This window comes from Pristis pectinata, chromosome 5, assembly GCF_009764475.1.
Source record: "Pristis pectinata isolate sPriPec2 chromosome 5, sPriPec2.1.pri, whole genome shotgun sequence".
NCBI lineage: Eukaryota > Metazoa > Chordata > Chondrichthyes > Rhinopristiformes > Pristidae > Pristis > Pristis pectinata.
Window position 1 is genome coordinate 55836201 of NC_067409.1, and position 13506 is coordinate 55849706.

Consider the following 13506-nt stretch of genomic DNA (forward strand, 5'->3'; position numbering starts at 1 on the left):
GGGTTGAAGGAGGACCATTGCCGTGACTTTTCCCATGACAAACTGCAAGGAGATCTCACTATAGCTAATGCAATCGGCCTTGTCTCTTTTCTTGAGCATGGTTACAATTATTGTCTCTGAGATCCCCTAGCATACAAATGAGTTCATGAATTTGTGCTAGAAGCAATTCTCCATCATACTTTGGTACCTTAGCAAGGATTTCATCTGGTCTAGAGGCTATGATGTTTTTCAGCTGCTGGATGGTCTTTTCAACCTCTTGGCGAGTTGGGTTTGATTGAGGTTGTGGTGGATGGTGCATTGTGGGATGAAGTCAAGGATATGTGAAAGACTGATTCTTGTTTGAATAGCTCTTCAAGGCACGTCTTCCAGCAGTTGCTGACCACCTCTTTGTCTTTGATAAGACCTCCTCTATTCTTGGCTATCAGTGGAATTGGGCCTTGGATGTTAAGGCTGTAGAAGGTCTTGGCAGCACATGTTATGGCTTTTGGTTGCTGAATCTCCTGCATTCTTTCCACCCAATCTGTCCTTTAGTTCATGAGCCTTTTGTTGGACCTTGTCCTTCAGATGCCTGTAGATCTGTATTTTTTTCCCTTGAGTTATGCTGGTGCTTCCTGCCAAGAATGCCTTGCTTTTATAGTTAATTATTTCCTGAACGTCCTGATTGTTCTCATCAAATGAATCGTGATGTTTTCTTGCAGAAACCCACTTTTCACAGGTGCTAATCATGGTGGACTTCAGGGCAGGACAGACTCTGAGGATATTCTGCAGCTCCAGCTGGCTGAAAGTCCTCAGGTTGTCTTTGAGGTGATGACAGAATGGAGCTTTCTGTATGGGTCTTTGATTTCTTCAGTTGTGAATTTTCTGCAGCAGAATTTTTGTTGCTATCGCCATTTTAGGAACCAGAGTGATGGTGATGATAGACTGGATTAGGTTGTTGTCAGTGCAGCAGTTGTGAGTTACACTGACATCCTTGTAGCCCCTTGCTCGGACAATAAAGTAGTTCAACAAGTGCCAGTGCCTGGATTGAGGTGTTGCATTGAGGCTTTGTATTTGTCACTCTGATAAAAAATTGGTTATGACAATATGGTGTCTGAAAAATTTTGTCAGAGATGGACTGGATTGGAGTTGCTTTTCCCATCTCCCTCTGTGCCATAGGTTTTTATCATTTCACTTTCTGGCATGGAGATCACCTAGGGGAATCAGTTTGTCTTCCAATGGAACTCAAAGTCATGGATGGCTCAAGGTTGGAGTAGAACTCCCCTTTGGATTCTTTCACTTTCTGATCACAGGGCAAATGAAGGGCAAACCGGTAAAACAAGTTAAGGCTAATACTTGACACCCAAAACAGCACAGTAAGCTCCACCCTATACTGTCTGTAAATTACACTTACGTAAATTTGTAAGGAACTTTGTTCTCCATTCCAGTTTGTTCTACATCTACATCTCTTTATTCTCTTCACGGTCATCTTTATTTTTCATCTCCAAGTCTGTCTGTGACTGGAATAATCCAACAGATTGTATGTTCAGTAAACTCTATTTTAAGGCTTCTCTAATAAGCCATCTTTTATTATGCAAGACATCTCTGGCCTTTACATTTGATTTGTTTTTTTCCAGGCTTCAGATAAAATATTTCTTTTGCTGCACACTTCTTTATTGCTTGTCACAGTCATAGAGTCACACAGCGCGAAAACAGACCCTTCCACCCATCATGTCCATGCTGACCATCAAGTGTTTTGTAAGAGCTTCAGACTGTATTGTTTTTATAGATATAGCGGTGGTACCTGTTCTCTTGCTTAAGATTTATTTCTGATTTCTAAAGTTGGTAGTAGGAATATTCAATTAAGTGCAGCTCATCACCATTTCCAGCAGGTTGTTTCTGGTGGATAAGCATGATAAGTACTGTAGAACATAAAGCATGACAACAGAAGTTCACTGTTGTCTTAATGGCAGCACTATAAATTATCCTTATCTATCCTAAAGGATACTTCAGTTTTATTCTTTCCTCCTGTTATTTTTTTTATCTTAAATAGGTCAGATGTTGGTCAAAACTACATTGCCCAATACCACATCACCTTCCCACCTGTTGCTCGTGTGCTCTGTGCATGCAAATTTTGAGTTACTTCTCCCATTTCAAACACTTCCTGTTTGTTTCCAGTAGAACAAGAGCCTTCTATGGATGATTATGGAATATATGAATTTGTTGCTGTGCCAGAGCCAGCGGAGTTTCCACAGGTGGGTGCTGAGCAAGACTGGTTTCGCAAACTTAGTGTTTGTTTACATTGTTAGAATTTCCTTCTTGCAGCCCTCCATCAATCTGTTTTCAATTTGCTGAATAATCCCAATGTAAGTGCAAAGGCTGTGACTGCAAAAGACGATCAACATTCACACCTGGAATCCTCACAGATCACTTGCCATTCACCAACTCACTCAGGGAATATTGTGCTGAAGTAGTATGTTAGCAGTTGGAGCAGTTAAGTAACTTGTATAAAGGATAGACATATTTGTAAAATGTAATCATATAGGAGGTATCAGGATGTATTTTGAAAAATGTTTCTGAAAGTATTATGGTTTATATGTTTAATATACTTAAAATAAGTGAAATGTAAATTTCTGCCTTACTAATAAAGGACGAATTGTATTTATATAGTGGCATTCACAACCACAGGGTATCCCACAGGTAACAAAGTATTTTGAAATGAAGTCTCGGAATCTTAGAGGAACCAAGGTAGTCAATTCATGCAAAGCAAACTTCTGCAAACAGTAATGAAACAATGACCACCTAATCTGTTATTGTGATGTTGGTTAAGGTATAAATTGTGGCGAGGACAGTGGGAGTAACTTCCCTGCTCTTCGTCAAAGCAGTGCCAAGCGATATTTTGCATCCACCAAAGAGCACAAATGGAGCCATAATTTAACATCTCAGTTGAATGACATCAGCTCTGATGATGCAGCAGTCCTGAAGTGCTGTGCTGAAATGCCAGCCCAGAATCTGTGCCAAAATTTCTGAGCCTTAAACTCACAACCTCAGGGGCAGGAGTTGGCAACTGAAATTAAGCTGACACAGGGAAGCGGGCAGAAGTTTTTGAAGGTATTTCTGAGGGTGATGGAAAAGAAAAGCAGCTGGGTGTGAGTCTACATTTACAGCTTATCCAGGGTGATGAAGGGGGAGATAAAGTAAAGTCAGGAAAGACAAAGACAGAGGATAATGCAAAACACATTGAACTGCATCTTAGGTGTGGCACAGTGCTCAGTCATATTTGTTGCATCAATTGGCTTTTTCTAATATTTGTCTGTAGCACATGCTACTCATAGAGTTATGTAGTCACAGTTATACAGCATGGAAACAAGCCCTTCAGCCTAACTTGTCCAGGCTGACCAAAGTGCGACCTGAGCTAGTCCCATTTGCCTGTGTTTGGCCCATATCCCTCAAGACCTTTCCTTTCCATGAACCTGTCCAAATGTCTTTTAAATGTTGTAATTGTACCTGCCTCTACCACTTCCAGTGGCATCTTATTTCATATACCCACCAACCTCAGTGTGAAAAACCTGCCCCCAGGTACCCTTTATATCTTTCCCCTCTTACTTCAAATCTATGCCCTCTTGTTTTAGACTCCCATAACCTGGGAGAAAGACTGTGATCATCCTCCTTATCTATGCCCCACATGATTTTATAAACCACTATAAGGTCACCCCAAAGACTCTTTTGCTCCAGGGAAACCAGTCCCAGCCTATCCACTCTTGCCTTATAACTCAAGCCCTCCAGTCCCAGCAATATCATTGTGAGTATTTTCTGCACCCTCTTTAACTTAATCACATTGTTCCTGTAGTACAGTGACTAGAACTGCACACAATACTCCAAGTGCAGTCTCACCAATGTCTTGTATAGATGTAACATGATGTCCCAGCTTTTGTACTCAGTGCCCCAACCAATGAAGGCAAGTGTGCCATATGCCTTCTTCACCACCCTGTCTACCTGCGTCACCATTTTCAGGGAACTATGTACTTGTGCCCTAGGTCTCTCTGTTCTACAACACTCCCCAGGAGGACCCTGCCATTCGCTGTGAATGTCTTGCTCTGGTTTAACTTCCCAAAATGCATCACTTTGCACTGGTCTGTGTTAAATTCCAAGTCTATTCCTTTGCCCACTTTCCCAGCTGATCTAAATCCTGTTGTAACCTGAGACAAAATTCTTCACTGTCCACTACACCACCAATTTTGGTGTCATCTGGAAACTTACTAATAATGCCACTTATGTTTTCATCCAAATCATTAATATGTATGAAAAACAGCAGAGGACCCAGCACTAATCTCTGCCACACACTACTGGTCGCAGGCCTCCAATCTGAAAAACAACCCTCCACTACCAGCCATCACTTAAAACAACAGAATATCTGAGTTTCAAGACATTGGATGCTACTGGCTAGGCTTTTTCTGTCATAAGTCACACAGAAACAGACCCTTCAGCCCACCAATCAATGCCAAACATCAAACACCCATCTATACCAGCATCTGGTCCATAGCCTAGTGTGTTGATAAGTCAAGTGCTTCTTAAATGTTGTCGGAGCACCTGTCTCCACCACACACTCAGGCAGTGGATTATTGTTTGCAACAACCCTCTGGGTGAAAAAAAAATTGTCAGACGCCTTCCAAACCTTACTCCTCTCATTAAACCTATGTTGTATAGTTTTAGACATCTCTGTTATGGGGAAAAGTTTCTCACTACCCACCATATTTATGCCTTACATAATTTTGTGTACTCAATTCAGCCTCCTCCACTCCAAAGAAAACCTAGCTCATTCAGTCTTCCCCATAACTGAAATGTTCCATCCCAGGCAACATCCTGCTCCCTCTTCTGCACCATCTTCAGTGCATTCATGTCCTTCCTATAACATGATGACCAGAACTGCATACAGTACTCCAGCTGTAGCCTCACCAAAATTTTATAAAGTTTTACCCCATGTGCTTTCAAAGAAGGAAAGCAATTGGGAAGTCTGGGAGTGAGGCACAATCTGTGATAGCAGAGTCTTGGGGGAGAAAGGACCAGCAATTGGGGTCAGCTTATTGGACAGGAGCTTGAGGAATGGCAGGAATTAGGAATATAATGGGGTGATTATGGCAATGGATCAGGCCCTATACTGATTATTGGTGGTGATAGGTCAGTGGACAAAAGCCACCAGCACTATAAGGCAGTGTATACAGACTCAGCTGTCACTGGGCTTATGTCTTATGTGGAAACATATCTGAGTGCTGGCTGAATTTCTGGGGTGGTGAATTCAGCCCAGAAATGATTGTAGTTGTGTTGCTCTCCAGGAAAATCTATTTTCATACATGTACTAGTAAAAAAATACTTAATGTCTTACTTCCTGGGCTTTAGGTTGCAAGCTTGATTGAGAGAATATCTGCAAAAAAAAAATTACCTTTGTTCACCACCTAATTGTCTGCACACTGTAGTCTTCCTGTACCATTATTCTTCTCTTTAAAACAAAGAAATTGAGTGATCCTTTTTAGAAAATATATATCTCCATTTAAAATTATACTTTCTACAGAGTTCAGAAATTGTGGACAGGACTTCCAGATTTTGAAGCACTTAATATCAGCATGCAGACAAAGTAACATCACACCTTCAGCTCCAGGAAACAGAAAGAAGTCCTCAATGTGAAATAAAAAGAGAAAAAAACTGGTCAGACAGCATTTGTGGCAAGAACTTTAATTACACTAGAAAATGTGAGAGATGTATCATTTTCTAAGTAAGTATAGTTGGGAGAACAAAATAGAAATTTTTGTAGGGTAGAGTGACAACAGCCTGCATTCTTATTAAACTCCTCAAGCCACTGTTTATGTCAATTTGTCACATTTGATGCAAAAGATGGGGGCAATGGAATAGGATGGTTCATCATCATCATTTAAACATGGCAGAGCATTACTGCTGGGCCACATTTGATGGCCATTTATTATCTATTAATGAGTGGCTCAGAGCATGTAATACTGAACATATTTTTAACCGTACTTCTATTGCATTAATATTCAATATTACTGCCCTGAAAAATTACAACAATCATCATCTTGTGATATGGGAACTATAAATCCAGAAAACATTTAATACAAGCTTTGATAGAGTGATAAAATTATGCAGTGAAACAACTATAATTGATTTTGTAAACTTTCATTGATTCCTGCCCTCAGAGAAACATAAGAAATAGAAGCAACTCCTACTAACATTAAAGCAGAGACAAGGGGAGCTGGAGGAAATTTGTACTGTAATTAATATGAATATAAGTATTACTTTAAGAGCTGTCTGCATAATGTTGTCTGACTTCAGATACATCCCAGTGATGGAAGAACCTAAAGATACAGAACCTTCACTCCTTTTCACAGTTGCAACCAATTGGCTCCTCAAGGATCCAAGGCCCCCTTTGGATCCAAGGTATTTTGGCAAACTGGATCCAAAATTCCAAAATTGGTTGGGTGATAGGAGGCAGAGGGTAGTGGTGGATAGGTTATTGTTCTGACTGGAAGTCTGTTACCAGTGATGTACCACAGAGATCGGTGCTATAACTAGTGGTGTACCACAAGGATCAGTGCTGGGACCTTTATATGTGTTGTGGATAGCGAGGATGGTTGCCTAATGATGCAGAGGGATACGATACAGAGGGAAAGTTGGGCAGAGCAGTGGCAGATGGAATTTAATCCAGACAAATGTGAGGTAATGCATTCTGAGTCATCTAATACTGGAAGGACGTATACAGTAAATGGCAGGAACCTTAGCTGTACAGAGAAACCTTGGGGTGCAAGTTCATAGCTCCCTGAAAGTGGCAATACAGGTGGAAAGGGAAGTGAAGAAGGCATTTAGTTTGCTTGTCCACATAGTGTAGGGTATAAGAGGTGGGAAATCATGCTGCAACTGTACAAGACCTTGATTAGGCCACACTTGGAATATTATGTGCAGTTGTGGTCGCCACACTACAGAAAGGATGTGGTAGCGCAAAAGAGATTCACCAGGATGTTGCCTGGAATAGAGGGCTTTAGCTACAAGGAGAGATTGGATCGGCTGGGATTATCCTTACTGGAGAGCAGGAGACTGAGGGGTGACCTTATAGAGATTTACAAAATCGTGAGGGGCATAGATAGGATAGACAGGCACAGTCTATTTCCAAGGCTAGGGGAGTCTAAAACTGAAGGACAGTTTGAGAGGGGAAATATTTAAAGGAGATCCGAGGCGTAGGTTTTTCACAGAGAAGGTGGTGGGTATATGGAACCATTTGCAGAAGGAGGTGGTAGAGACAGGTGCAAACTCAACATTTAAAAAGCACTTAGAGAAGTACATGGATATAGAATAGAGGGATACAGGCCAATACAGGAAAATGGGATTAGTGTAGATAGATATCTCGGGTCTGTTTCTGTGTTGTACGATTCTATGACCCTCAGCCTACTTCACACCATAGAAAGAATCCTATCTGGATGCATCGGGGCTTGGTATTGACAACTGCTCTGCCCATGACCACAAGAAAATGCAGAGAGTTGTGGACACAGCTCAGCATATCATGGAAACCAGCCTCCCCTCTATGGACTCTGTCTACAGTTGTTGCTGCCTCAGTAAAGCAGCCAGCATAATCAAAGACCCCACCCACCCTGGACATTCTCTCTTCTCCCCTCTCCAGTTGGGCAGAAGATACAAAAGCCTGAAAACACATACCACCACGCTCAAGGGCGGCTTCTATCCCGCTGTTACAAGACTATTAAATGGTTTCCTAGTATAAGATGGACTCTTGACCTGACAATTTACCTTGTTATGACCTTGCACCTTATTGTCTACCTGCACTGCACTTTCTCTGTAGCTCTTACACTTTATTCTGCATTCTGTTATTATTCTACCTTGTACTGCCTCAATGCACTGTGTAATGAATTGATCTGCATCTGTTCCTTGGGATATGTGACAATAATAAACCAATTCCAATTCCAAGATCATGACTGATGCAATGTTGACCCCGATTCCACTTTCCTGCTCTCTCCCCATACTCCTCTGTCAATATTTACTTTGACTATATTTAATATTTCTGCCTCCACAGCTGTCTGGAATAGAGAATTCCAGTGATTCATGATCCATTGCTAATAAGGGTATAATGCAAAGGAAATGGTACTGGAGTAACAGCCATATTTAGTTTTCTTTCCATCTGGAGGGTGGCTGGATTGGCGGAGAGGTTTGCTGATCACTACCTTCAACGTCCCTCTAGGCTGTGCGGCTGTGAGCTGAAAGCATTCAGCCTTTATGTACGTGGGCAGATCTTACAATTCACCAATGCAAGTCCGCTGAGGTTGCTTGGTCCACTTGGACTGTTGAGTGATGCGATACACTTTTAGAGCCTGGTCTCTATTTATCTTGGACATACTGTCCATTGGATTAAGATCTTGCTCTGTCAAGATCAGATGGTAGCTGGTGTGCAACAGCTACCCTATGTTGAAAGAATTCATGCATAAGTATCTTCTGCTGCATAGAAATGGAGTGGAAGCAAGTCATCCTCAATCTTGTATGTCTACCTATGAAGAAGAAGAAGATTCCAATGCAGCAATGCAGGATAATGGGGACAGGCACATTGCACCACCTTCATAATTTCTCTGGCAAATGGTTTGTTTACTTTCAACCTACTTGTTAATATTGAAGATCATACGAACACCTTCTATATATTTTCCAAGTAAGAAACAGCAAGGATGAACTTCATCTTAGGCACCAGCACAAAAAAAAATGCTCTAAAGTTGAATTTCTACTTCCTCAAAGTCCTATTTTACAACAGGTGACCTACAATATAGAGGATTTATTAAACAAATTATATCCATAGAGATTTTCTGTCAACATTTTTCTTTCAAAAAGATTCTAAGAGCAGCATGCATATATGTAATTTCCATTCTAAATGTGGACGTGGAAATGTATGTAGAGATAGAAAAATCAGGATGGAATGAATGACTTTAAAGTGGGGAGTTAATGATATCTATACATCTACTCCAGTCATCATGTGGCCTTTTAGTCCTGCATCACCTAAAGACTGCACTTAGTTTTAATTCAACCTATGGCACGATACATAAGATAAAAAATCTTACATCTGAGTACAGTTCATTTAAATATTCCAGTGACATTGAATATCCACTTTTATAATGGAAACTATTAACCTTTCATACTATATTTACCATGATTGACACTGCACTGCTTCAGTTTTGAGTATTTCACCTTTTCAAAATGTTCTACAGTGAAATTATTTTCTTTCAAACCGCATCTACTCCTCTCCTTCCCAAAGTCCTCTAGAGTTTAGTATTTAGCAATAAGTTATAATGTAAAATCAAATTGAAATGCTGCATGTAAATAAAGACTAAATGTCTAAACCTACTGCAGCTAAATTTTTGTTTGGGACTCCTGTCTCCTGTCATGGAGCTCAGCCAGCTCCATCACAGACACAACCTTCTCCACCAACAAGGACATCTTCAAGAGGTGGTGCTTCAAGAAGGCAGCATCCATCACTAAGGACTCTCACCATCCGGGACATGCCCTCTTCTCGTAACTACCATCGGGGAGAAGGTACAGGAGCCTGAAAACCCACACCCAACAATTCAGAAACAGCTTTTTCCCCTTGGCCATCAGATTTCCGAATGGTCCATGAACAACATCATTATTCCTTTTTTTTTTTGCACTATTTATTTATTTTCGCAATTTATAGTAATCTTATGTCTTTGCACTGTACTGCTGTTGCAAAACAACAAATTTCATGTCATTCTAGTCAGTGATAATAAATCTGATTCTGATTAGAAATTGGCCAGACTTTAGTCAGAAATATCACTGTACTGATGGAGAAAGTGCTTTTGCATTTGGTGAGAAAACCTACTGTTGTGATATAGCAGTGGGAGGTTTAATCTAACCATTACTTGGAAAAATTTAATGTTGGTACAGGTTCTCCCCAGTTTACGAACACCAGACGTATGTACAGCCGGTACATATGAATGAGCATTGGCGATACTGGCAGAATGGATCTGCTGTCGGACTGCAGGCAAGTTCTGCCGCCTGGGAACTTGGTTTGTGGCTACATTTCTGAGTTGTGAACAGTTCGGGTTACGAACAGCTCACAGAATGGAACCTTTCCGTAACTTGGAGAGGGCCTGTACTGAATTGCATTCAGCATTGATAAAATCCCTCAGCTCAATGCATTTCTAGTAAAGAGAAACACATTTGATTAAAATTTGCTCTTTTTCCATTCTTATTAAAATGCATTGAATTACTTTAATGACACATTTAGTGAATTTGGCAGAGCTAAAACAATAAGTTACAGTGGATGTTGTTACTTTTAACATGGGTTTAAAGTAATTTCAGTATTACTCTGTTTAACAAGTGATATTTATCAGCTAACAGGAACACATTGAATTTGAAATTCTTAACATGGTTTTATTTAAAAATAAGTATTGTTTTTAAATATCTATCTTGCACAGAACTACGTTGGACCTAGGTGCATTAAAGTGGATGAGGAAAGTTAATATAAAAGCAATACAATGTGGATGAAGTCATTTGTTAAAGTTCAGTAGTTATTCTAAATAAAGTATTATTTTATGGGATGTGACATTTTTCTTTAATGAATGTGAGCTAATTTTAAATTAATTGAAAAATATATGCATTTTGTTCATTTAATATATTTCAGGTCCCACCGGATAAATTAAGTACCGTGTATGATATTATTCGAGTACCAGACATCCGCACAGTTTATGAAGTCATTTGCCAGACACCAAAAACATCCTGATGTTGGACTGATCACAACAGGTACAGTGGCTTTCATTTTGAATTAGTAATGCAGTTCCCTATTCTTAAGCATATGGCAGAGATTAGAGCTACCTCAATCAGACTGTCGAGATCAAATCTCAATCTTCTCAGACACAAAACTGGATGGAATTAGATTGGGAGCAGCTTCTTGCAGGTAACTCTACAACTGACAAGTGCCATTCAAAAGTGAAACAGTGAAAGTTCAGGGCTGAAGGATTAGGGCAACAAATCCAAGGAATCCTGCATGTAAAGAGATATCGAGTGTTGGATAAAGGAAAGAAAGATATATAAGTTATAGAGAATTAAAAATGAGGGAGGGCCGATAGCAGCATAGAAATTATAGCAAGCTACATAGGAAAGAAATTAGGAGGGCAATGAGGGGCCACCAAATACCACTGGCAGGTGATTAAGGAAAATCCCAAAGCATTTTATAAGTATATCAAGAGCAAGAGGGCAAGCAAGGAAAGAGTGGGGCTCATTAGGGACCAAAGGGGCAATTTGTACATGGAGCCAGAGGACATGGGTAAGGTTGTAAATGAGTATTTCTCATTTGTTTTCACTAAGGGGAAGGGTGTTGTAGTTGGAAAATTCGGGGAGAGGGAGGTTCAATTTTACAACAGGTCACATTAAGAAGGAGGAGGTATTACATGTATTAGCAGGTTTAAAAATGGTTAAGTCCCCAGGGCCTCATCAGATGTATCCCACGCTGCTATGAGAAGCAAAGGAGAAGATTGTTGGGACCCTGATGGAGAATTTTAAATCTTCACTGGCCACAGCTGAGGTGCCAGGTTACTGGAGCAGAGCAAATGTGGCACCTTTATTCTAGAAGAGGAGCAAGGATGAGCCAGTTAATTACAGGCCAATGAGTAAAACATCACTGGTAAGTTATTAAAGAAATTCTGAGGGACAGCATTAATCTATACTTGGAAACATATCAAAGATGGTCAGCTGGCTTTGTTAGGGGTAGATTCTGTCTGACCAATTTAATTGAATTTTTTCGAAGATTCGAGGTGAAGTGATGAGAGCGGTACAGTTGACATAGTTGACATGGACTTCAGTAAAGCCTTTGGCAGGTGAGACTGGTCCAAAATATTAGAGCCATGGTATCCAGGGTAAGTTGAGAAATTAGGTTGTTTTTATGACTGGGAAGCCTGTGACCAGTGGCGTACCACAGGGATCAGCACTGGAACCCTTACTGTTTGTTTTATATATACTAATGAATTGAATGTGAATGGAGAAGGTACGACTAGTAAGTTCACAGATGACATGAAAGTTGGTGGTGTTGCTGATAGTGAGGATGGTAGTTTGGGTTGGTAAGATGGTTAATGGCAGATAGAATTTAATCCTGCTAAGTTGAGTTGATGCATTTTGGGATGACTAATAATGTTAGGATATATGCAATGAATGGTTGGGTCCCAGGAAGCTTTGGGGAATAGAGGGATGGTGTACAAGTCCAAGGATCACTGAAGGAAGCAGCAAAAATATTTAAGGAAATGAAGAAGGCATACAAGATGCTTACCAGCTAAAGCATAGAATATAAGAGTAAGGAGGTCATGGTACAAAACTATAAAACATTTATCAGGCTGTTACTGGAGTACTGTGTGCAGTTCTGGTTGCCAATCATCAGGAAGGATGTGATTGCACTGGAGAGGGTGCAGAAGAGATTCACCAGGATGTTGCCTGGGATGGAGTGTTTCAGTTATGAGGAGAGACTGAATAGTGTAGGTTTGTTTTCCTTGGAATGGAGGAGCCTAATAGACATATACAAAATTATGAGGACATAGGTAGGTTGATAGAAAGTGACATTTTCCCGTAGCAGAAATATCAAAAACCAGAGGATAAGGATTTAAAGTAAGGTTGGGAGGTTTGGAGAGGATCTGAAGAAAAATTTCTTTTCATCCAGAGAGTGACTGGAATCTGGAATGCACTGCCTTGAATGGGTGGTGGAGTCAGAGACTCTCATAACATTTAGAAATTATCTTGCCAAGCCATAGAAAGTCATGAGCCAAGAGCTGGAAAATGGGATTAGTATAGATGGTATGGACTGTGTGGTATATCTCCATGACACTCTGACTCTATAAGTAGAAATTAGTTCTAAGTTAAAGGCAGCACGGTAGTGTAGCGGTTAGCGTGATGCTATTACAGCGCCAGCGATCGGGGTTCGATTCCCGTTGCTGTCTGTAAGGAGTTTGTACGTTCTCCCATGTCTGCGTGGGTTTCCTCCGGGTGCTCTGGTTTCCTCCCACATTGCAAAGACGTATGGGTAGGTTAATTTGGGTTTAAAATGGGCGGCGCGGACTTGTTGGGCTGGAAGGTCCTGTTACCTCGCTGTAAATAAAATCTAAAAAAAAATTTAACAGTAACAATTTGAGAAAATACTTGCATGTGATCTGGAAGCAACCCATTTATACAATTAGATGTTCTACTGAGACTGAGGTCAACTCACATTGATTTAAATGGAGAAACAAAGGACTGCAGATGCTGGAATCTGGGTGAAAACCACTATGATGCTGGAGGAACTCAGCAGGCCAGGCAATAACCATGGAAAAAAACAGGCAGTCAATGTTACGGGTCAAGACCTGAAACGTTGACTGCCTGCTTTTCTCCACGGTTGTTGCCTGGCCTGCTGAGTTGATTTAAATGGAACCTCAGAGAGATTGAAACTGTACCCAAGTCAGACGTGAAGTGGGAAAAGCATCTGCAATGCCTACCTGA

General features: G+C 40.6%; 1 protein-coding gene across 1 annotated transcript in view; it reads left to right on the top strand.

Annotated features, from left to right (window-relative positions):
* Positions 1-10771, top strand: part of hepacam2 (HEPACAM family member 2) — a 54352-nt gene extending 43581 nt beyond the window's left edge. Inside the window, exons 7-10 of the mRNA XM_052016924.1 lie at positions 699-827; positions 6319-6423; positions 9934-10030; positions 10673-10771. Coding sequence (XP_051872884.1) covers positions 699-827; positions 6319-6423; positions 9934-10030; positions 10673-10771 — 430 coding nt within the window. The remainder of the gene's footprint in view (positions 1-698; positions 828-6318; positions 6424-9933; positions 10031-10672) is intronic.
* Positions 10772-13506: the final 2735 nt, after the last annotated feature.